The sequence below is a fragment of the Saccopteryx bilineata genome, chromosome 3 (assembly GCF_036850765.1).
Source record: "Saccopteryx bilineata isolate mSacBil1 chromosome 3, mSacBil1_pri_phased_curated, whole genome shotgun sequence".
In the NCBI taxonomy this organism is placed as follows: domain Eukaryota; kingdom Metazoa; phylum Chordata; class Mammalia; order Chiroptera; family Emballonuridae; genus Saccopteryx; species Saccopteryx bilineata.
The window spans coordinates 63,925,096-63,950,611 of NC_089492.1; the positions used below are offsets into that span (position 1 = coordinate 63,925,096).

The 25,516-nt window shown below is 40.5% G+C and overlaps 1 protein-coding gene, 1 long non-coding RNA gene and 1 other non-coding gene across 8 annotated transcripts in view; 1 reads left to right on the top strand and 2 right to left on the bottom strand.

The window, feature by feature from the left end:
- The window catches only part of PDE7A (phosphodiesterase 7A), a 110,333-nt gene extending 98,734 nt beyond the window's left edge, over window positions 1-11,599 (bottom strand). The window contains exon 1 of one of the 6 annotated variants that reach the window (XR_010730234.1): window positions 9,803-10,715. Coding sequence is in view for 3 of the 6 variants with exons in the window: in XM_066266228.1 (XP_066122325.1) it covers window positions 9,803-9,940 (138 nt within the window). In the remaining 3 variants the exon portion in view is untranslated. Of the gene's footprint in view, window positions 1-9,802; window positions 10,724-11,288 lie in introns of those variants that run through there. The other 5 variants (XR_010730235.1, XM_066266229.1, XM_066266228.1 and 2 more) reach the window with 5 other exon arrangements.
- Window positions 10,905-25,516, top strand: part of LOC136329667 (uncharacterized) — an 85,538-nt gene continuing 70,926 nt past the window's right edge. Inside the window, exons 1-2 of the long non-coding RNA XR_010730236.1 lie at window positions 10,905-11,242; window positions 11,716-11,797. This is a non-coding gene — a long non-coding RNA (uncharacterized lncRNA). The remainder of the gene's footprint in view (window positions 11,243-11,715; window positions 11,798-25,516) is intronic.
- On the bottom strand, window positions 21,780-21,943 carry LOC136332469 (U1 spliceosomal RNA). Its single transcript, XR_010730726.1, has one exon. It is a non-coding gene; the product is annotated as a U1 spliceosomal RNA (small nuclear RNA).

Below are 25,516 nucleotides of genomic sequence, written 5' to 3' on the forward strand. Positions count from 1 at the left end.
AACCACTCCCACACCTCCATTCCCAACCCTCCCAGCCCAAATCCTCAGTCTTCTTTTGTCCAGACCATAAATGTCTCCAATTCCTTCAGTCACATATCAATAATATGTTTCAAATCTCCTTACCACCCTAGTCACCGTCTTCGGACTTTGTTTGATTTTAGGGACTCTTCCTCCTCCTAGAACATGGCAACGAAAACAAAATACTCCAAATATAATTTGAAAAGACTAAAATGAAGGTTAGCACTTCAAATAATCACCTCACATCATTAAATTTGTATTTTTTATCCAGATCCATAATCCAACAAGGTCTACAATCCATAAACCTAAAAGTATAACCATATTCCACTTTCATCAAGAAGGCAGCTAGCTTCAAAGGGAGGCTATGAAAATGACAGGCCTTTCTTGTGATGCCTCGAGCAAGTGATTTAATGTCTCTAAGCTCAGTCTGCTCCTTGGTAAAAATAGGAGTAACATCACTTAGTTTTTTAAAGGTAAAAAAAAAAAAATCCATTACTGAATTTGGCATGTAGAAGGTACTCAATAAATGGAAATGAATGTTATCACTGAAGCCAAGATTACTGCATCTTTCCTAAGAAACTTTTGCCAAGTAATTTATATGGTCCTGAGCTAGAGTTTGGTCTATTCAAAATTCTGAGAAATAGAGTAGGCTTTGCTGAAACTTATGTATCCAATAAACAATTCATTCCCCCCCCCCAAATGCTGCCCTGTTCTACCTTTGTCCTCTCCTACCTCTAGTTATTATCTTCAAAAAACAAAGAACCATCCCTACCAGAAGGTGGAGGCATGGAGCAGTAACTCAAAATTCCTATTCAAAAGCCTAAGCAGGAATCACTTGTGATATCAGCCACACTATCAGTGACAGGTTCCTGAGGGAAGGTACCTGCCAGCAGCCAAGCTAAAGCCTCGCAAGCCTACATGGCTCATCTACAAATGTGGTTTTTGTTCCTTTCCTCATATACTAATCATAAATATGAAAAAAAATCACTTATTTGTAAATAACCCATTGAAAGGCACTTTTGGTATCAATATAAAAATCAACAGTCTGTGTTACTTTTAGGCAATTTAAATGTTTTCTCTCAATTCAAATGAGTCATAAAAGAGAGCAATTTGTAGCCAGAATAAAAATGTTCTGAGTTGTTTTTAAATGGGAAGATTAAAAATTAATTGTGGAGTTTTCTGCAGTAGCCAAGGGGATTATAAGAATGCCCACCTATGGAAAAAAATCTTTAGTCAATATTCTAAAAACAGAAATAGATTATATATAAACACAAACAAATATGAGATAGTTCTTTAGTACAGAAAAAAAGAATTAAATTCCTTATGAGTACCTGCAATGAGGGGTCTCAATCACCTAAATTTCCTAGGTGTTTTTAGTTCAACTAAATGACTTTTAATGATCCTAGACAAAAATTTGACTTAAGCTAAACTTTGTCCACTTCTCCTTTCTTCCACTCTTCTCTTTCCAAACCTGTCTCTATTATCAGCAATTTTCAACTGGTGTGCCACAAGAATTTTTAGTACATGCAATACCTGACTATGGTATTTAGTCAGGGGCACAGACCTCTTTCCCTTAGGCTGTCAAATAAAAAATGACGACAGCCAACACAACAATAGCTATCCAATGTGAATGAATCAAAAATACACATACCCTGACCAGGCGATCGTGCAGTGGATAGAATGTCAGATGGGAACGCAGAGGACCCAGTTTCAAAACTTCGAGGTAACCGGTTTGAGTGTGGGGCCACCGGCTTGAGCACAAGATCATAGACATGACCGCATGGTCACTAGTTTGAGCCCAAAGTTCACTGGCTTGAAGGCCAAGGTCGCTAGGTTGAGCATAGAATCACAGACATGACCCCAAGGTCACTGGCTTGAATGTGGGGCTGCTGGCTTGAGCACAGGAACATAGACATGACCCCATGGTCACTAGTTTGAGCCCAAAGGTCACTGGCTTAAAGGCCAAGGTCGCTAGGTTGAGCATAGGATCATAAACATGACCCCAAGGTCACTGGCTTTAGCAAGGGGCCACTCGCTCTGCTGCTGCCCCCCCTCCTCAAAGCACATATGAGAAAGCAATCAGTGAACAACATCCTACCCATTCCCCAGAGCAACGTGCTGCAACGAAGAACTGATGCTTCTCATCTCTCTCCCTTCCTGTCTGTCTGTCCCTAACTGTTCCTCTCTGTCTCTGTTGCAAAAAAAAAAAAAAAACACCCTATTTTCTGTCAGCTTAGCAAAAACTATAACTTTTGGTATGCCGCAAAATTTTAGTAATTAATTTGTGTGTGACATGAGATGAAAAATGTTGAAAACAGCTTTCTGATTTTCCCAGCAAAGAAATCACTTCTCCTCTGATCCTTTTTGAAAAGTAAAAAAGGAGGGCAAAAAGGAGGGATAAAATTTACACTACAGTATTAGTAGAAGTCTTATGAAATTGCCTCAAAGAGAACAGATGGTACCTCTCCTTTTTCTACCCAACGTGAGCTCCCTAATCTTCTAACACCTGTAAAGGGCATATTACCTCTTGCAGGACATTTGTGTTTAAACAATTCCTGAGTAGACAATATGTGCAACTAATGGAACTCTAGGCATTGCAATGGAACAGCAAAATCTGGGCCAATTACACCCCACAGATTAAACATGTTCCTGGTGACAACTTATAAACTAATAATTTGAATATCCTACTCCTCAAACAGAACTACCCACCAAATACACTATAAATTTACATTAATATTTTGTTTGAGCATATATTTGTAGTATAAATGTATATTAATTCAGAACTAAAAGCCTAATATGGTAGTATTAAATTTAAATCAAAGTATAAAGCATTTTTGAAAACAGAAAAATGAAACCAATGTCCCAAAAGAACAAATCTTTGAGGAGTAGGCAGGGAGGAAGGGCTCGAAGAGAACCACCCCCTCGGGGAATCCTACCCATTCCCCAGAGCAGGAGTTGGGAACCTTTTTGGCTGAGAGAGCCATTCACGCCACATATTTTAAAATGTAATTCCATGAGAGCCATACAACGACCCATGTGCGTTACACATTATCCAATAAAAATTTGGTGTTGTCCTGGAGGACAGCTGTGATTGGCTCCAGCCACCCACAACCATGAACATGAGTGGTAGGAAATGAATGGATTGTAATACATGAGAATGTTTTATATTTTTAACGTTATTTTTTTTTATTAAAGATTTGTCTGTGAGCCAGATGCAGCCATCAAAAGAGCCACATCTGGCTCGCAAGCCATAGGTTCCTGACCCCTTCCCCAGAGGGTACTCCACTCCTGTGCACATTATCCCCTGTAATGATTTCTGTATACTTGTATAGATTTCTGAAGAGGTAACTACCTACGGTATGAGTAATTTGGAATAGTACACATTTACATACATAAGTGAGCACAACATACAAATGAAATTTCACAAGAGTAAATGCAAACACAGAAAGAACACTTCAGAAAGTGTACAGGTTTGCTCACTGCAAGTTAAAACTGACTCAGTGTATCACAGCATATACCTATTAAAGTAGTAAAACATTTATATAAATGTTTATAATATACAAAATAGTGTTTGTTAAATAATTATATAGTATTATAATCTAATAACATGATTGGAGGTGAAAGAGATATGATCATTTATCTTGTTACTAAAATAAGATAGAACATTCTAGAAAGCCAAAAAAATATATTAATTATTCACCCAACCTAGTGATTGCATTCTAAAGACTATAAACATGCATGAAGGTATCAAATGAAGTTTTGTGTACAATGGCAAGAACCTGAAAGTAACTAATGTTCAACATTCAGATCAACATTACATCACTACTAATGATCATTAAGTATGACTATACATCTATCTGCTCTGCCAGGAGCCACTACCCATGTGCAGCTATTTAAATAAAATTGAATTTAAGATTCAGTTCCTCAAACTAGTCAACATTTCAAGTGCTCATTTAGCTATATCAGTGGTTCTCAAAGTGTGCGCCCTAGAAGATTTCCAGATGTGCCCTGTGGTATTCCAGAGAAATATGTGCCTGCTAGGGACCAAAAAACCAACAGGGTTTTTGGAGTTTAGATTTTGGAGGGACAGAGGTGTAGGCAATTGGCTGTAAGATGACAGTCTGCCCAATCCCCCACCTCACTTGCCTGATAGGTTGCAAAAAGCTCTTAAGCTGTGGTGCTGGATTATTTATACTACCCCCCCATGTTCCCTAGAAAGACTGGAAGCAAGTTTCTTCTATCCTTTGTTTGGTGTAAAGTTAATATACGTATGGTGGGGGTTTCCTGCACTCAACACAATTAAGAGTAAAAAGAGAGGAATTCTTCAATGTATTGATGAGGAAATGAGAGTTTACCTTTCAAATATATGCCCAAACATTGAAGAATTCGCTAGGACACATCAGACTCATGTTTTTCATAAACACAAGAATGAAAAACACACATTCATGCCAGAACCTGTCGAATTTACTAAATCTTACTAAGAATGTATCTATATATAAAAAGAGAACTTTTTCGCTTTTAACTCCTCTTTTTAACAAATTCTAAAAAGCATAACTCAAAAAATGTAACATAAAAATGTTATTTAATGTCAGAATGAATTGGATTGTCATATTTATTTTGTTTAATTACCATAAAAGCATGCTTGGACTTTATATATATTTTTCTCTGTAATATTTGACTTAATTATAACATTTCTCAGAAATTTGTATATAGTATGCCTACAATTATTTGTAGGGTTTTAAATGCGCCCCGACTTCAAAAAGTTTGAGAACCACTGAGCTAAATGGAGTGAGCAAAAGTAGGTTTACAGTTGTTCGTATGGAAACTACAATAAATAATACAAGAATAAACTGTTTTGTTTATTCATAACTGTTGTAAACCTATTTTGAGCACCCCTGTACATGACTACTATTACATTGGATAGCACAGTGAACATTTTCATCATCACCAAAAGCTCTGTTGGATCATGCTGACCTACATTTCCTTTTCCCCTGCTGGGCAAATGAGTTGCAATATCTGTATTTTCTGGTTTTGCTTACTTTTATTGTTAAAAATGGCCGCTGCTCACGTGATGATGCTCTCACATGATACAGTTAATTGCTTTCAAGCTAGGGAAAGGGCTTTGTTATGCTAATGTGTGCTGGGGTATGACTTTCCCCTGAAAAGTTTTAAGAGAATAAGAGAGACCACGTTGTTGCAGAGGGCAGAGAAGCCACGTGGTTAGAGGGGAGTGGTTGCGAATAGGGGTGGGAGTCTTTGATCCTAGGAAAAAAACTGGAAAGAATGGGTTGTGGTGCCCAGTGTGTTTGATTTTTACTCATTGGCTGGTACGAGTCTAGAATAAAGGAAGATGGCCCACCAGATCTTTGCTCTGCATTTTTATTACAGTCTGCCCGAATTTAATGCAAACCTGCAAAATTAAACGTAGCTACTGGTCTTACATCCCCCATTGCAGCCATTTATCTAGAAACACCTACTTAACCTTTGGGCATTGACCTAAGCATCAACCAGTTCGTGAAGCTTCTTCTCATTTACTTGAGAAATTCAGATATAGTATTATATATACCTTCCTGTAGTCTCATCACATCTTGGTAACTCCAATACAAAAACTGCATCACTTATAATCACACAGTTTTTCTCACCACAATCCTGTAAGCTTCTTGAAGGAAGAACCAACAATTATCCAGGGGCTTTGAACTGTTCTGTCACATATAGGGCCTTCGTAATTTGTCATATACTAAAAACATTGCTAAAGACAACACAGATATACACTATGACTACAGGTGAAAATGTTTACATATAAAGAAAAACTTGGTTAATTTGGCAGGCCCACAAGTGATTTTTTTTAAAAACTACTCATTCTTTACCTCTCAGTACCTAAACAAGGAGCCTCATTCACAGAAGGTGTTGAGTAAATATTTGTGGAATAGTTTCTGTATTAAAAAAAAAAAAAAGACACCAAGAGGGAACCCTAATGTAAACTATGGACTCTGGGTGATAATGATATGTCAATGTAGGTTCAGCGATTTTAACAAATGTACAAATGTACCACTCTGGTGGGGAATGTTGCTAATGTGGAGGGGTTCTGCATGCATGGGCAGGGGGTACGGGGGAAACCTTTGAACCTTCTACTCAACTGTGCTGTGAATTTCAAACAGCTCTTTAGATGCTAAATTAAAAATCAAATTTAACTTATTATGGTATTAAAAGCATATGCTTACATGTTAGATCCCAATATTTGTTCAATAATAATACATATCATACATTTATAATAAATGTTTTAAATTAAACCTCAAATTTCTAACCCAAATAAGACTTGCTTCCAGTGGATAGAAAATCTAACTGAAATAATTCCATGTGCAGTGCTTTGGTTTGCCATCAACACCCTAACTCAACATCCATACTTCACTAAACTACCTATGCAAAGGACTGTGGAAACAATGGTGAACAAGACAATATCTGCTTTTGCAAGATTCTTTTCCAAATGAAAACTTTAATTTGCAAGATAAATCTTTAAAACCAGCTATCAACAATAGGTATCCCAAAATGGCAAAAACAAGCTTCCATTATTATCCCTATTTTCCAAATAACTTTTAAAACCCCTGTTAACCATCTGAGAAAGCAGTGCACAACCTGTTTTAAAACACAAAGTTAATGCCTCATTTACCTGGCATTCTTGGGAGAGCTGGTGTTCCACATAAATGAATTTTTCAGATAACTCACACTTGACTATTTAGTAATCAACACTTCAGATTGTTCGGCATGAAGGTCTTTAAAAGTACAAATATTTTAACTTTAAAAAATAGGCTTTGTTTACATTATTTTGACTAATAATTATTGTGCTGTATAATACTCAAGCCCCTGAAATGTATGTCTCCAGGGTTCCTTGGTAAAAGTTACTGGCTTTGAAACGTTTATCTTCTGATCCCTGGCTTCTGGTGTGTCAGCTGTCACCTTTTGCTGCTATTAGTGTGAACCTGACTCCAGCAGCCTCCCAGCCCCCTTCAAATTCGCTGGTACTTGGGAAACAAGTTTGTCACAATTTTGCCTAAAACACACAGGATTTAAGAGCATCACCAAATTGATTTTGGTGCTCAGAGTCTTCTATTTCCTGAATCTTCTAAAACCTATAGTTACAAATTTCCAAACCAAGTTTTGGATGAGTTACTGTTATATCTTGATGAAAATCCTTACTTTGTTTTCATGTTTAAAATTGATGCTAAGTCAGGAACAATTTAATTACTTATTCACTCATTCAACAAATACTAAAGTATCACTATGAGCTAGGCTCCTATATTATGGTAAAAAAAATTCCTAGTTTTGAACATATTTTTAAACAGAAAATTTTTATACAAAAAACTGCTCTACTTATTGCCTAAAAAAAAAAATTAAACTTCTAAATGAAACTACAAACCACCTACTAAACTTTTTATAATACCTATAGCTTTCTTTAGACTTAGAAACTGAAGATTCAAGGGTAAATAAAGTTTTTAATTTCACTAAATATTTTATAGAGCTCTGAATAAGATTCCAAGATTTTCTACCTTTTTTGCCCCCTATTACAAATTCCCATCTAGCTGCTCAAGAAATCACTATCAACATATGCTTTAGTATTAAATGGTACTCACGGTCTTGGTAATGATAAGCCTATCCATTTCAGCATCATGATCAGTTTACTATCATTTTAATATTGAGCAACGTTCATTAAAAAAAGTGTTAATTCAGTAAAATTTCTGTCCAAATTTTCAGAAGTTTCAAAATACTTCATTTTAGGGTACAGAAAACTTCCTTAAAAGTTTTAAGAGTGCCTGACCTGTGGTGGCGTAGAGGATAAAGCATCGACCTGCAAATGCTGAGGTCGCCGGTTTGAAACCCTGGGCTTGCCTGGTCAAGGCACATATGGGAGTTGATGCTTCCAGCTCCTCCCCACCTTCTCTCTCGGTCTCTCTCTCCTCTCTCTCTCTTCCTTTCTCTCTCCTCTCTAAAATGAATAAATAAAATAAAATAAAATTAAATTAAAAAAAAAAGTTTTAAGAGTAAAATATGGTGTGACTCTACATAATTTGCTTTATCTGCCACAATCATATTTTTTACATTCCATTATCCTTAAAACCTAAAACTAAGAAATGAGTCAAGAAAAAGTGCAACTTAAAATTGGTCTCTCTGGGTTAATTAAGACATCAGGTAAAACCCCTGGCATCAGCTTTGTTTTCATTCCCATGAACTTTCCCTTCTCAATCACATTCTCCTCAGGGAGCATGGAGCATAAGTAACTTCCTCATCGTTTAGATTTTATAATTGATTAGTGATCACCTTTATTATTTAGATTGAACTAGAAATAGGTATTAGTCATGTGCCTGCTGATATGAGCAAGTAAAATAATACTTAGAGGTGAAAAAAGTTACAACCTCTAAAAACCTTCAATTACTACCATTAAACACCTTTTTCAGCAGCACTAATATCTCTTCAATATTCATTTTGCAACCTAAAAATGCTTTAAGCAGTAGTAGTACAAAGGCAGATCCTGGACCCAACTTTCAAAATAACAATGTGGTGCTATTTAAATGACACAATATCATAGTAATTTTTACAAGTTGGCTCTGACCTCATTAGTGTACCTCCTTGTCCTATGAAAGTCTGTAAATAAAAACAATTCAGAGAAAAACTCAAATATAGGCTCTTGCTTTCTCTACAAGCAATTTAGACCAAGAAGTAAATGACAAATATTTACAGTGCACACCTGCTATAAACAAAATCTCTACCACGTGCTCCACACTAACTGTTAAAAAAAAAAAAAAAAGACCTGGCTCCACAATACCTGTTTAAAAAAAAAAAAAAAAAAAGACCTCGCTCCAGATATTTACAATATAATTAGAGGGAGAAAAAATATTAATATTACCTAAAAAGAAAAATATATTTGAATTAAAAAGTGACCATGAACACGTAACATTCTAGCAGCAGAGATGGAGGGCACTCAATTCAAATGTACACAAAACAAAGTTCTTTTTGCCTCCCTATTTTAAATTTAGCAATCAAAAATCTGCAAGAACTAAGAAATGGGCCAACAGCATCATCACAGGAAAACCTGAAAATTCTCAGGAACTGGTACTGGACCATTCAAAACAAAGTCTTTCTGTGAATGCCCATTAGTAGTTTCTCTCCTAAAATCTCCTTATCAAATTAAAACAAAACTGATTCCTGGCTATCAACTTTGCGGAGAACGAAGCTTCAGGAAAACACTCTCGATATTTGTTTCTCCGTTATCGCTTAGGGTCCATCTACTGAATCGAAGGGACTCCGAGGAACAGACAGGGTATCGGCCTATTGTTCGGCGAACCGCAGGACCATCTGAGCACCAAGGGGCGTGCAGGAGCTGGGGGAGGCCAGGCGCGAACCCGATACAGGTGTGTGTGTAGGAGGCACAGGTGTGCCAGGGCCACGACCGGGGAAGAGAGGCCCAACTTCCAGACCGATACGTCGATAAAGGGAAGGAGACAAAGTCATTACTGAGGCTTAAACCTCTGAGCCGGGAGTTGGGGGGAAGGGGCGCTAAGGGCTCTCGGAGCCGACCTGCCTGGAAGCCGGGGACTTACACAGTGGACAGTCCCGAGGATGAAAAAAACGGCTCTCAAATCGAAGGGCCAGCCTGGAAAGCCCCAAACAATGGGCAACCCTGTGTCTGGGTGAAGCGAGGACAGGGGGTGTCGCGGAGGTGAAGCCCAGTGGCAAGAGGGAAACAAAGAGAGAAGCCCAGCGTTGAGACCCTGCGACGACGGCAATTTACCTGTGAGAGCTGCCGGGGGTTGGGGCAGCCGAAGAGCGCGGAGCTGGAGCTGAAGCTGATGGCTCCTCGGCGGCTGAGGACGTGTTGGGGGACCGGCCTGTCCAGGGGCAGCACCGGCAGCTGGTAGCATACTTCCATTGAATACGCCCGCCCTGCCCCGGCCGCCGGCCCCTGCGCTGGGAAGGGGCCGCGGCTGCGGGGCACCGGGCCGAGGCGGGGGCAGGGCGGGCGGGTGCCGACCCTGGGCCGGGAAACCGCGCTCACGCCTCCGCAGCCCGAACACTGCGGCCGGGCCGCCGGCGGGAAGGCGCTTCGGCGGTCGCCGCGACAGTTAACAGCAACGGCGCGCGCCCGGCTCCGGGCCGGGAAATTGCGCTCACGCCTCCGCCGCCCGAACACTGCGGCCGGCCGCCGGCGGGAAGGCGCTTCGGCGGTCGCCGCGACAGTTAACAGAATCGGCGTGCGCCTGGCTACCGGGTGCAAGCGGGGGCACCACAAGCAAGTCGGAGGGAGCCCCGCTGCCCCAGGGTTCTAACGCCGGGAGGAGCGGAGCAGGAACGGAGCAAGGGCAGAGCGAAGCGCTGCAAGAAAAGACGGCTGCAGCCAGCCAGCGTCGAGACCCGGGGTGCGCGGGGCTTCGGAGCAGCACCAGCTCCGGCAGCCGACACCGTCCTGCCCCTCCCCTCCCCCGGAGCCTGACTTCACTCCTCCCGCGGCGCGAGCCCGGCGTAATTCACACTTTGCAGCCGCGGACCCTGCGCCAACCACGGCCGCCGCCTCCGTGACGTCACGACGCCGCGCCGCAGGCCCCACGCCGCCGCAGCACTCGGGGAGACCGGCTAACGGTGGAGGGTGTGACCCATGTTCCCCGGTTCTGCACCGCGGATCTCTGTCCCGGTCCCGCGCTCCACACACCGCCCTTCTGCCTACCAATCTTAATCCGCAGCCCTCCCTCCTGTCTGCTCCCACCCAAGGCGCGTGCGCACGAGGCTGGGCTGTGTAGGCACTTTTTCCTCATCGCTAAACTCCTGCGTTCGAGAGCGCTAAGGATGTGGGGGTGGACTCAGCCTGCGGGAGAGGCGAGATTCCGGCCTTGCGACCCCGGAAACCCAAATCCCCCCAGCGCAGTCGTAGTGATCAGCTCTGGCCGGGAGTAACTGCCGTTTTTCCCTCCTTGAATTCCCATTCTTGGGGCTCTGCTCAGGACCGCTGCGGCAGTGACGTCAGCGGGCCGCGCGGACATCGTGCTCCCGGCTAGGTCACTGCCAGTCCCTCCGCGGTCCCGGAGCTCGCGCGCTTTCCGGGCAGGTGCGGACCCGGGACTGTCCCGGGCCAAGCGGATAACTGGGGAGCAGAGAATGCAAAGTGAAGAGGGGGTGAAGGGGTGGCAGGAAAACACCGAGAGTGAGAAAAAGAGTGTGCACTGGAAAAAATGAGAAAGTAAGGATGATACTGAGAAGACAAAGGAAAAAAGGAGACTGCTTACCCTTTTACCAGAAGTGTTCTTTGTTAGCTTGGCTTTTTTAGAAAGCGTGACAATGTAAAGAGCTCGTGACCTGGTTTATGTAAGTTGCAGGTTCCGTTTTGTCGCATTTCTCCTTAAACTGTCAAAGCTTTTCAGCTGCAACTCATTGTTCCGAAGGCATTCCAACCTCTAAACGTCAGCATGAACAAGCTCTCCCCTGCTGGCAAAATAGTTAATTTAACTCTGCTCTCAGGGCACCCACCCTTCCACTTGTTTGCTGTGACTAGCCACTGGAAAGGTGGAAAGGACTGCATAGCTATTACTGATGAGAAAAGGTATTAAATGTTCATGATCCTGTAAATTAACAAATTTCTGCAAGATGTTTTATCACCTTTCCATGGCATCTGGCTTTTTTTATATCACTTAAAACTTCCTATCTTCTCCAAAGGTACTTTTTACTTGTTTGCTGTCTATGATTAGAAGAAATATAACTTCCACTGTGGCTTCATGGATTTTGTCTTCACTAAGCGGTAAGTTCCCCTCTAGTACAACAACTGATCCAATTCATCTTTGAAATCCTAATGCTCTCACAATATCTAATAGATGTATTGAGCATCTACTGTATGCTTAAAATTCAGCTGAGTTCTTTCTCCTATTTATGGCAAACAAACAAAAACCCCTGAGGTAATAGTATTTAAATTGAAAGTAGGCTCAAGGAAACATAACTTGCTCTAGATCTTACATAGACACATGGCAGAAGTAACCTCAAATAATATTTGAATTCCGTGGTACAACTAACTACCCAGAAGGTGGTATTGGTGTGATGTCAGACGGTTATATGCCAAATAACTACTTCACATTTAATAATATCTAAGAAACTCAGTATGATTAAAATATTTAATAAGACTCAGGCCACTAACTAAACAATGCATCTCCCCTCAGCAGAGGGGAGCCAACATTTGCTATGCACCCACTATGAGCTATACTAGGTATTCTATATACAATACTTAACTTAACCCTACATAAACACATAAGTAAACATTTGATCTGAATTCCACAGATGAGGAATCAGGTTCCAAGACCATAAATCATTTATGCCACCGAACTCTGCCCTGTGTGATCTCAGAGCCATGCATTGGGGTATCTCACCATACCATGGGGTATCTCAAGACCAGAACTTCAACTGTTTTCAGTATTCTTTTACTGTATAGAGGAGTGTACCAGCATTCTCCAGAAAAACAGAACCAACTATATATGTATATGGGGAAAGAGATTTGCTGCACATGTTCTTCGTCCAGGACACAAACTGGAGTAGCTGCAGGCCCTGCTGCTGCCCCTTGCCAATGAGGGGAGTCAGCAGATCATGTGCAAAACTACAGTGGTGCTTGGGACCCTGCATAGACCTTCCAAGTGTAATGGCTGGTGCTTCACTTCCACTTAAATCTGCAACTTTTTACTATGACCAACCAAAACGTAGTTCTAGCTTGGCTAACCTGACCGTATAAAACCACACTAGTACAACTCGTGTCAACTTGACACCCATATACACTTTTTTAAATTGATTTTTTAGAGGAAGGGAGAGAGAAACACTGATTTGTCATTCTACTTATTTATGCATTCATTGGTTGATACAAGTATATAAAGTTGTTGGTTTGATCCCTGACCCTGGGATCAAACCCACAACTTTAGCATTTTGGGATTATGTTCTAACCGATTGAGCTACCCAGCCAGGGCCAAACTTCTTTTAATTATACTTAATTGTCAAATAAAAACCATAGCAAAATCATGCTTAAGTCTATATCATGTAACTTTGTCTCATACAACCCATAACAGCTCCTTCCTTTCTCAAAAGATGATAGAGTCTTTAAGGGATGTTCATTCCTCTCCTTGATGAGGCACAGTATCCCTTTGATAGCCTGTAAATTAAATACCAAGATAAAAGGATACCCGTTATTGACACCATATTTTGGGGGAATGAAAGGGGAATAATTGGTGAATACAGTAAACAAATATATTCATATCAAAATGAGGAGAAATGCTCATAATTGTTACAGTCCTTGTATCTGCAACTGGCAACATGATCATAATTACTGCTTGTAACTACTTTCTCTTCTATTACCTATTTCATATCCCCTTTGTCTTCAAGCATCTCAGCTGTAGTGGTTCCTTGCCCTGTGGGGCAACCCAAACTTTTATTCCTGAAGAATCTGTATCATTAAAGATTCTACTTCTATTGGGTTGTAGTTTTCCATTAACTCGTATCACAAAATATGTGAGTACTAAGTACTAAGATGCACCCTTACATTATTTCCTACATTCCAGGCATACTCCTCCCTTCTCCCATTGTGTAGCAGCAACTCAGAATATGCATAATAGTCCAATTCAGTCACTCCAGGCCAGAAGAGAAGCTCCTTCTTTGCATGTTGGTTAATAGCATGAGGGCCCTGGCCATAAACTCAGTTGGCTAGAACATCATCCCAATACACAAAGGTTGCATGTTCTATCCCTGGTCAGGGTACATACAGGAACAGTTAAATATTTCTCTCTCTCCATCCTCTCTCTTAAAAAAAAATCAATAAATAAAATTCCTAAATAAATAGCATGAGGATCCCCAAATGGCCAAGTGGCAGCCTCAACTTCCAGTTTAATCAAACACTTGCAATGTACCCTGGTGGAAGCATTCTTTTGGGGGACTAAGAACTCTGGACCAGGAGAGCCCAAGTTGCAGGGATGGTAAGCAAAATTTTGCATGTGATTCACTAGGGGTAGAAGTGAGAGGATCCACTCTCAGTGCTATACCTTGATTCCTGGACCATGGATATATATTTATATTTAGAATGTGTACTAAAGCCAAAGGAATATTATCCTAGCTCCACAAGGTGTTGCTATCCAGATAGAGCAATTATTGAGTCTTTAAAAACCATTCCAATGCTGTAACATAGATGAAACTTGAAAACAAGCTAAGTGAAAGAAGCCAGATGCAAAAAGCTACATATTGTATAATTTCATTTATATGAAATACCCAGAATAGGCAAACCATAGAGACAGAAAGCCAATTAGTGGTTGTCAAGGGCTGGTAAGAGAGTGGAATGAAGACTGACTACTTAATAGATAAGGGGTTTCATTTTTAAATGATGAAAAACTTCTGAAACTAGATAGTGGTGATGGTTATACAACATTGTGAACGGACTTACTGCCATGGAATAATCACTTTCAAATGACTAAAATAGCACAATTTTTTTTTTTTTGTATTTTTCTGAAGTTGAAAACAGGGAGGCAGTCAGACAGATTCCTGCATGCACCCGACTGGGATCCACCCGGCATGCCCACCAGGGGGTGATGCTCTGCCCATCTGGGGCATTGCTCTGTTGCAACCAGAGCCATTCTAGCACCTGAGGCAGAGGCCACAGAGCCATCCTCAGCACTCGGGCCAACTTTGCTCCAACGGAGCCTTGACTGCGGGAGGGGAAGAGAGAGACAGAGAGGAAAGAGAGGGGGAGGAGTGGAGATAGGCAGATAGGTGCTTCTCCTGTGTGCCCTGGCCGGGAATCGAACCCGGGACTCCTGCACGCCAGGCCAACGCTCTACCACTGAGCCAACCGGCCAGGGACAGTACAATTTTTTTTAATTAAAATAAAAAGAAAAAAGTAATTCAGTCATTCTATCAGATCAGCTACTTAGGGGCAATAGGCAAGATACTAAGACCAATGAATCCCATGAGCATGAACACACTACTGCCTTTATTTGCTGTAAAATGAATTTGTTGGTTAAAAGTAATGCTATGTGAAATAGCATGATGATGACTGAAGCATTATTATCATATTAAAATAAAATTATTGAGGTATTTAAAAGAGTTGTTTTAAAGTCTTTGTTAAGTGTGACATCTATTTTTCTTTGGACTGGTTTCTTCCACTTTATTTTCTGCGTCTGATTTGGTCATGTTTTCTCTTTCTTTGTATGACTTGTGATTTTGTTATTGTATATATATGGGGCATTTGAAAAAACAGCTACCTTTCCCAGTCTTTATAGACTGGCCCTATGCCGAGGAAATTCTTCATTAATCAGCTGAGCCTTGATTCTAACCTTTGGGATCAGTCCAAGAAGAAACCTTAAGGTTTTTTAAGTTTGACTGAACACACACCTTGCCTGAACCCATGTGTAGCTTTTTTTATTTTCCTGTGTACACGGCTGCTTTTCAATGTCTTACTATCCCAAAGTGTCTCTCCTTGGGGCTTCCACCTAGAATCTCTTATCACAGGTGTCTGTTGGTCAGTCTTCCTTTAGTTTTCTGAGCAGCACCCTCTGAGATCCAAGTTAGACCAGATAGAGGCCAGTCCTTCGGGCAACCTCTTATAAATTAAAATGTTGAAAATAAGATCTGCTCTGCTTCCTCTGGCTTATAGTTTTCTTTTTTGTATTTTCTCTGTTTGACTTAGGTGTTAGGGTAATACTGGTTTCATAAAATGAGTTGGGAAATAATCCTTACATTTCTATTTTCTGTAAAAGTTCATATAAAGTGATATTAGTTCCTCCATAAATGTCTGATTAGATTCCCCAGTGAAACTCTCTGGGTCAGAACTTTTCTTTATGGAAGATTTTAAGTTGTTAATTTAATTTCTTCATTTGATATAGCTTAAAAAGTAAGCTCTATATATTCCCAAAAAGTAGTCCTTGAGTTATAGCCCCAAAATATTAAAAGTGGTGAGATTTTAGTTTTTCTTTTAAAACAATTTGCCATATTTTCTAAGATAAACATTATTTTATAAAAAAATTATTTTTATTATTATTTTTTAATTTTTTTGTATTTTTCTGAAGTTGGAAACAGGGAGGCAGTCAGACAGACTCCCGCATGCACCTGACCGGGATCCACCTGGCATGCCCTCCAGGGGGCGATGCTCTGCCCATCTGGGGCATTGCTCTGTTGCAACCAGAGCCATTCTAGCACCTGAGGCAGAGGCCACAGAGCCATCCTCAGTGCCTGGGCCAACTTTGCTCCAATGGAGCCCTGGCTGCGGGAGGGGAAGAAAGAGACAGAGAGGAAGGAGAGGGGGAGGGGTGGAGAAGCAGATAAGCGCTTCTCCTATGTGCCCTGGCCGGGAATTGAACCCGGGACTCCTGCACTCCAGGCTGATGCTCTACCACTGAGCCAACAGGCCAGGGCCAACAAAATTTATTTTTAAATATATAAACTATGAGTAAAAGTAAAATATTTACAACGCAATGATGAATACTTAATAAAATAAAGGGCAATTGAAGGAATATTTCACCAGAGCGTTGGTTGTTCTAGGCTAGTAATTCAATTCTAATTGACAAGCAACTTCCATGTTGATACACTAATAATCAGAGTACTTTTGGCTAAACACAGCAGATTACATAACATACATTCATCAATGTTTCCTCCCCAAACCATACTAAATTACACTGAAAGAATAAAATAAGGCATAAATCCAGAAAGGCAAAGAGAAAAGAGAGGGAAGTGAAAACTGACAAGCTCATCTTTTAGAAACTGAAGGTGAATACGTCGACAAGTTGTACATGTCTTAGCAGAACAGAAAGCTAAAACCTAAGCTTACAAATGGGAAGGATTACCTCTGGCCAGTTCCTGCTTCAAAGACCCAGAACAATCTCAGAAATTAGAGGCCTCAACTGTTCTGGAAGGCAAGGATGAAAATGGGCTAAAAAAAGAGAAGAATCAATTGAAGTTCTTTAAAGCAAATGGTTAAAAACCAAAACCGTGTGCAGACAGGTAATTTGCTCTCCTTTGCCACAGCGAAAGACTGGATGGATTGAACCAAATGGGCTCTGGCTTGGGTTCACCAAGAGAGCTCAGGGTGGGATTAGAGACCACATGAAAAGTAGTGGGATAATTAGAATCCGACTACTGTTGACAGCCAACTCGACATCCTTGAAGCAAGAGGTTGGAAGATTCCTCTTTTAGCAAAGTGGACCTGCTCAGGGCAAAAGTTTTACAGATGCAGTCAGTTTGGATTCCTCCAACTGAATACAGTCGTCCCTAGCCATATTGTGGTTCACTTTTCGTGGTCTCACTGTATCATGGGTTTTTAAATTGTATATATCTAATTTTGTATTGTGGATTTTTTGCTATATCGTGGGATTTTGTGGTATATAGATATTTTTATATATTTATTATTTTAATTATTTTTGTGGTAAAATAAGCATTTTCTAGTCTAAAAAATTGAAAACAATATAAAAAATTAAAACATTAAAAGAATATTAAATGGAAATAAAATATGTAGAAAGTGTTTAAGAGCATAGGAAGTGTTTATAAAAGTGTGGGAAAGGTTTATAAGAGTGTGGGGAGGGTTTATAAAGCCTTAAAATATATATAAATAATATATAAGGTCTCTACTTTGCGGATTTTTGCCTACCAAGGGGGGTTCTGGAACCTAACCCTGGCAGTAGATGAGGGATCACTGTGAAGTCCACATATAATTCTAAGGTAATCCTACCCATGTATATGGAGCTCACTAGTAGCATATCAATATCTCATTTTAAATATGAAAGAACAATCGAGCATTGCTGAAATTTGAATAAATGCCATAGCATGAGAGACAGTAGAAACAAGAACAAAAATACAACAAGCAACAGAAAAAATACAGAGAACCCTCTCCTCCAAAAACACCAATAGTACCCTGAGAAAGAGAAGTTATATAGGAACAGGATGATATAAAAAGAAGAAATAAAAATAGTTTTTAAAATGTAGAACTATGATAGCAAAAATTAAATATTTAGAAAATAAAGTTGAAGATATCTTCCCAAAAGCAAAATGAAAAAATTAAAGATACAGGTAATGTGAGAAAAGATACCAAAATTGGAGTTCCAAATAAGGATGATTTCAGAAAGAAAGAATTGAAAAAATTATAGGGGAGAAATGATTCAAGAAAATGTAGCAGAACTGAAGGGAACACACATTTCCAGATGGAGATAGCCAACTTTGTCCTAGAATGATGGAAAGAGAAAAGAACTAAACCAAGGCATATCATCTGGAAAAACCAACTTTGGACTAAACTAAGAGGACTCTTTAACAAAGAAACACCGAAGAAGCCACACAGAGACTGGTAGGAAAAGGGGAAATACGGAGAGGGCTGCCCAGCTCCCAGGAGTGAGTTTAGCGAAGAGGGGAGGGCCCTGGACCCCAGGAACAGAGCCCCAGCCTGCAGCCCCAGAGCCTAGAAGAAGCATATGGACAATATTTAGCTGTGAAACAAGTCAGGATACTGGTTGTGAGAAAGAGACAGGTTTCTCAGAACCAGGATTCTTCTTAAAGGGATCATGCAGAAAACCTCTTTCACAACCACTCACCCAGGGTTAAGGGGGACAGGGAGAGAGGAGAGAACCAGAGCAGCAGGAAGAGAGTGTAATCTAGGAGGCACAGGCAGAAACACTATGAGGGACAGCCACCCTAACCCCTGGGCTGAGTCACTCCCCAAATCTGAAGTGAATATTTCCCCTGGAACCAACAATACCAGCAAAGGGAAGCAGGACACCAGCCAAACAAGCTCTTCTGCGGCACTCAGAACAGTCTCACTTAGAAGGAGGGAGCCTTAAGGGATACAGTATTGAGTGCTAGGGTCTGTGGTGCAGTACCCCCAACCACACTGCTGAGGGCTAGCCGGTGGGTGGGCAACGGCAGCGGTGGTGGGATGCAAAAGCACGGTCCCATCAGTGGGGGCGGAAGATGGCCAGCCATGACTGAAGCCTGATGTGAGCTCAGTATCATCCAGCAGGGTGGAAGGGGCACACAAAAGAGGTCCCGCCAGCTGTGGGCCCACCTGCAATCCCACCTGCAGGGGAAAGGTGAAAGCCTGGGATCTACAGAGACCTGCAGCTGAGTGCAGACACACAGCCCACCCAGCCCACAGAGCCTGACGCATGAGTGCAACTCTGCCCATGGGGCCAGGGTGAAAGCCCAGGAACAGGCGGAGACCCATGGCTGAGCAATGGTGCTCACCCCTGCCTGTGGTGCCAAGGCTTGCGGCCCTGGGTGCGGCGTGAAGCCCCACACACGGCGGTGGAGTGAAAGCTGAAGCTTGTAGACACGGGCAGGTGAACACAGCCCCTGCCATAGAGGAGAGGCGGAAACTGCAGCAACAGCAGCAGTTGGCTGGCACCAGCAACTCCCATACCCGAACACCAGAGGCAGTAGCAGAGGGGATGGTGGGCCTGCAGACAGACCACACAAAGGGAACACAGAGGCCACATCGATTGGACTACAGTGGCCACACCCTTCTTATACACAGACAAAATGGAAAGGCAGAGAAATGCAACCCAATTGAATCAAGAGAAACCCCCGGAAAAGGACTTGAATAAGCAGATATAACCAAATTACCAGTTGCAGAGTTAAAAATAATGATTGTTAGGATGCTCAAACATCTTAGAAGAACAATAGTGGTCATTACGAACAACTAAATAAAGAGATAGCAAGTATAAAAAAGGAAATAATAAAAAAGAATCAGTCAGAAATGACAAATACAATATCAGAAATGAAGACCACAATGTAAGGAATTAAAAGCAGGATGGATAAAGCTGAGGATCAAATCAGCGAGTTAGAGGACAAGATAACCGAAGGCACGGAAGCAGAGCAGCAAAAAGAAAAGAGACTCAAAAAGTCTGAGGAAACTCTAAGAGAGCTCTGTGACAACATGAAGAGAAATAACATCCACATCGTAGGGGTTCCTGAAGAAGAAGAGAAAGAACAAGGGATAGAGACTTTGTTCAATCAAATCATAGCTGAAAACTTTCCTAAATTGATGAATGAAAAAGTCACACAAGTTCAAGAAGCACAGAGAATTCCATTAAAGAGAAACCAAAAAAAATCTACACCAAGACTCATCATAATTAAACTACCAAAGCTAAGTGATAAAGAGAAAATATTAAAAGCTGCTAGAGAAAAAAAGGCTATTACCTACAAAGGAGCCCCCATAAGGATGACATCCAACTTCTCAACAGAAACACTTGAGGCCAGAAGAGAATGGCAAGAAATATTCAAAGTAATGCAGAACAAGAACCTACAACCAAGACTACTTTATGCAGCAAGGCTATCATTTAAAATTGAAGGAGAAATAAAAAGCTTCCCAGACAATAAAAATCTCAAGGAATTCATTACAACCAAATCAATGCTATAAGAAATGTTAAGGGACCTGTTGTAAATGGATCAAAGGATGAAAAGAATATAGTAAAAGAGAAATATAGCTTTAAAGAATAAAATGGCAATAAACAACTACATATCAATAATAACTTTAAATGTAAATGGATTAAATGATCCAATCAAAAGACATAGGGTAGCTGCATGGATAAGAAAACTGGACCCATACATATGCTGTCTACAAGAGACTCACCTTAAAACAAAAGATGCACATAGACTGAAGGTAAAAGGTGGAAAAAAATATTTCATGCAAATGAAAGAAAAGCTGGAGTAGCAATACTTATATCAGACAAAATGGTCTTTAAAACAAAGGCTATAGTAAGAGATAAAGAAGGTCACTACATAATGATAAAGGGAGCAATCTAACAGGAAGATATAACCATTATAAATATCTACACACCTAACATAGAAGCACCTAAATATATAAAGCAGCCTTTTTTGGATATAAAGGGCAAGATCAACAGCAATACTATAATAGTAGGGGATTTCAATACCCCACTAACATTACTAGATAGATCCTCAAGAAAAAAAATTAACAAAGAAATAGCAGACTTAAAGGACACACTAGATCAACTTGATTTAGTAGATATCTTCAGAACCTTTCACCCTAAAGCAGCAGAATTTACATTCTTTTCAAGTACTCATGGTACATTCTCTAGGATTGACCACAAGGGCACAAAAGCAGTCTCAACAAATTTAAGAAGATTGAAATCATTTCAAGCATTTTCTCTGATCACAATGGCATGAAACTAGAAATCAACCACAACAGAAAAACTCAAAAACTCTCAAACACATGGAAACTAAATAGCAGGTTGTTAAATAACAAATGGATTAACAATGAGATCAAGGAAGAAATAAAAAAAATTCCTAGACCTGTGGTGGCGCAGTGGATAAAATGTCGACCTGGAAATGCTGAGGTCGCCGGTTCGAAACCCTGGGCTTGCCTGGTCAAGGCACATATGGGAGTTGATGCTTCCAGCTCCTCCCCCCTTCTCTCTCTCTCTCTCTCTCTCTCTGTCCTCTCTAAAAAGGAATAAATAAAAAATTAAAAAAAAAAAATTCCTAGAAACGAATGATAATGAGCATACATCAACTCAAAATTTATGTGACACAGCAAAAGCAGTACTGAGAGGGAAGTTCATAGCATTACAGGCATACGTTAAGAAGCTAGAAAAAGCCTAAATAAACAACTTAACACTGCATCTAAAAGAACTAGAAAAAGAACAGCAAGTAAAGCCCAGAGGTAGTGAAGGAAGGAAATAATAAAAATGAGAGCAGAAATAAATCACATAGAGCAGGGGTAGTCAACCTTTTTATATCTACTGCCCACTTTTTTTTTTTTTTATGTGGGGAGAGCACGAACACAGTCCCCCACTACCGCAAATTATGCAGTCGAGTTTCCCACATTTGGGGAAATCGCAGGGGTCAGCACATCCGGAGTGCAATGGATAAGCCTCACCCTGGGAAAACCACCTTCGTGATCATGGTATCTCCCCTGCCAGGTAAGTATTCTACCGCCCACTTTTGTATCGCTGTTAGTAGTAAAATTTTCTAACCACCCACCAGTTCCACAGTAATGGTGGTTTATAAAGTAGGGAAGTAACTTTACTTTATAAAACTTACAAAGCAGAGTTACAGCAAGTTAAAGCATGTAATAATAATCACTCACCAAGTACTTTATGTCAGATTTTCGCTGTTTGGCAGAATAAATGTTTATAAAACAACTTACTATAGTTAAATCTATCTTTTTATTTATACTTTGGTTACTCCGCTACTGCCCACCATGAAAGCTGGAATGCCCACTAGTGGGCAGTAGGGGCCAGGTTGACTACCACTGACATAGAGGCTAAAGAAACAGTACAGAGGATCAATGAACCAAGGAGCTGGTTCTTTGAAAAGGTAAACAAGATCAATGAACCTTTAACCAGACTCACCAAGAAAAAGAGAGGACTCAAATAAATAAAATTAGAAATGAGAGTGGAGAAATAACATCTGACACAACAGAAATACAAAGGATTGTAAGAAAATACTATGAAGACCTGTATGCCAAAAAATTAGACAACCTAGGTGAATTGGACAAATTCCTTTCAACAGATAATATTTTAAAAGTCAATCAGGAAGAATCAGAAAACCTAAACAGACGGATTACAACAAATGAGATCGAAACAGTTATCAAAAAACTCCCTAAAAAAAAAAACTCCCAACAAACAAAAGCCCTGGGCCCAATCGCTTCACAAGTGAATTCTACCAAATATTCCAGCAATATATGAAAAAAATCATACACCATGATCAAGTGGGATTTGTTCTGGGGAGGCAAGGCTGGTACAATATTTGCAAATCAATCAATGTGATTCATCACATAAAAAAAGGAAGGAGAAAAACCACATGATAATTTCACTAGATGCAGAGAAAGCATTCAATAAAATCCAGCACCCATTCATGATCAAAACTCTCAGCAAAGTGGGAATACACGGAACATACCTCAACATGATAAAGGCCATCTATGACAAACCCACAGCCAACATCATACTCAATGGGCAAAAATTAAAAGCAATCCTCTTAAGATCAGGAACAAGGTAAGGGTGCCCCCTTTCACCACTCTTATTCAACATAGTCCTGGAAGTCCTAGCCACAGCAATCAGACAAGAAGAAGAAATAAAAGGCATCCAAATTGGAAAAGAAGTAAAACTATCATTTTTGCAGATGATATGATATTGTATATAGAAAACCCTAAAATCTCAGTCAAAAAACTACTAGACCTGATAAATGAATTCAGCAAGGTGGCAGGATATAAAATTAATACTCAGAAATCAGAGGCATTTTAATACGCCAACAATGAAATGTCAGAAAGAGAAATTAAGGAAACAATCCCCTTCACTACTGCAACCAAAAAATTAAAGTACCTAGGAGTAAATTTAACCAAGGAGATTAAAAACTTGTACTAAGAAAATTATAAAACATTGATAAAAGAAATCAAGGGGCCCTGGCCGGTTTGCTCAGTGGTAGAGTGTCGGCCTGGCGTACAGAAGTCTCAGGTTCGATTCCTGGCCAGGGCACACAGGAGAAGCACCCATCTGCTTCTCCACCCCTTCCCCTCTCCTTCCTCTCTCTCTCTTCCCCTCCCGCAGCCAAGGCTCCATTGGAGCAAAGATGGCCTGGGTGCTGGGAATGGCTCCTTGGCTTCTGCCCCAGGCGCTAGAGTGGCTCTGGTCGCAACAGAACGACGCCCCGGAGGGGCAGAGCATCGCCCCCTGGTGGGCAGAGCGTCGCCCCCTGGTGGGCGTGCCGGGTGGATCCCAGTCGGGCACATGTGGGAGTCTGTCTGACTGTCTCTCCCCGTTTCCAGCTTCAGAAAAATAAAATAAATAAATAAATAAATAAATCAAGGAAGATATAAATAAGTGGAAGCATATACCGTGCTCATGGTTAGGAAGAATAAACATCATTAAAATGTCTATATTACTCAAAGCAATTCATAAATTCAATGCAATACCTATTAAAATACCAATGACATACTTCAAAGATATAGAACACATATTCCAAAAATTTATATGGAACCAAAAAAGAACACAAATAGCCTCAGGAATCTTGAAAAGGAAGAATAATGTGGGAAGTATCACACTTCCTGATATCATGTTATACTACAAGGCTATTGTACTCAAAACAGCTTGGTACTGGCATAAGAACAGGCATATAGATCAATGGAACAGAACAGAGAACCCAGAAATAAACCCGCACCTTTATGAACTACTGATATGTGACTAAGGAGGTAAGAGCATACAATGGAGTAAAGACAGCCACTTAAACAAATGGTGTTGGGAAAATTGGACAGCTACCTGCAAAAAAATGAAACTAGACCACCAACTTACACCATTCACAAAATAAAGTCAAAATGGATAAAACACTTAAATGTAAGCCATGAAACCATAAGCATCTTAGAAGAAAAAAGGCAGTAAGCTCTCCAACATCTCTCACAGCAATATATTTGCTGATTTATCTCCAACGGCAAGTGAAATAAAAGACAGGATAAACAAATGGGACTATATCAAACTAAAAAGCTTTTGCACAGCCAAAGACAATAAGAACAAAATTAAAAGACAAACTACACCTTGGGAGAACATATTCAACAATACGTCTGATAAGGGGTTAATAAACTAAAATTTATAAATAACTTGTAAAACTCAACACCAGGAAGATAAACAATCCAATAAAAAAATGGGGAGCCTGACCAGGCAGTGGCGCAGTGGATAGAGCCTCGGACTGGGATGTAGAGGATCCGGGTTCGAGATCCCAAGGTCGTCAGCTCGAGCACGGGCTCATCTGGTTTGAGCAAAATCCCACCAGCTTGAACCCAAGGTCGCTGGCTCCAGTAAGGGGTTACTCGGTCTGCTGAAGGCCCGCGGTCAAGGCACATATGAGAAAGCAATCAATGAACAACTAAGGTGTTGCAATGCGAAATGAAAAACTAATGATGCTTCTCATCTCTCTCCATTTCTATTTGTCTGTCCCTGTCTATCCTTCTTTCTGACTCACTCTCTGTCTCAGTAAAAATTAAAAAAATTTTAAAAAAATGGGGGGAAAAATGAATAGACACTTCTTTAAAGAGGACATACAGATGGCCAATAGTCATACGAAAAAACTAGAAAGCCCGGTGGTCATACGAAATGACTGCTGTTCTAGATATTATAAATTGTAATTAAAATGATTTGTGCAAAGGTGTCTGCTAATTCAAACTGAATTACCCAGGGCAGGCGGTGAGGACGCCCCTTTGCTTAGTGCCCCACGGGGTTTCTCCCTTCTACTTGCTTAATTGCTTAAAGTAGAGTGCAATGAAGGAAACCACTGGTGGTACATTTCTTAAGAGCCACTGCTAGCTCAATAAATAAAGGTGATTTAAATAATAAAATGTTAATTCACATGTCAAAGATCTCTTTGTACACAACATTTCTTGTGTAGATCTTTTCATCATTTTTAAGCTCGCCTTGCAGAGGACCATCAATTATTTTTAATTTTTGTCCGTTCTTTCACGAACTCTTGAACAGGCAACATAAAGTTGACCATTTGCGTTTAGGTCAGCATTACT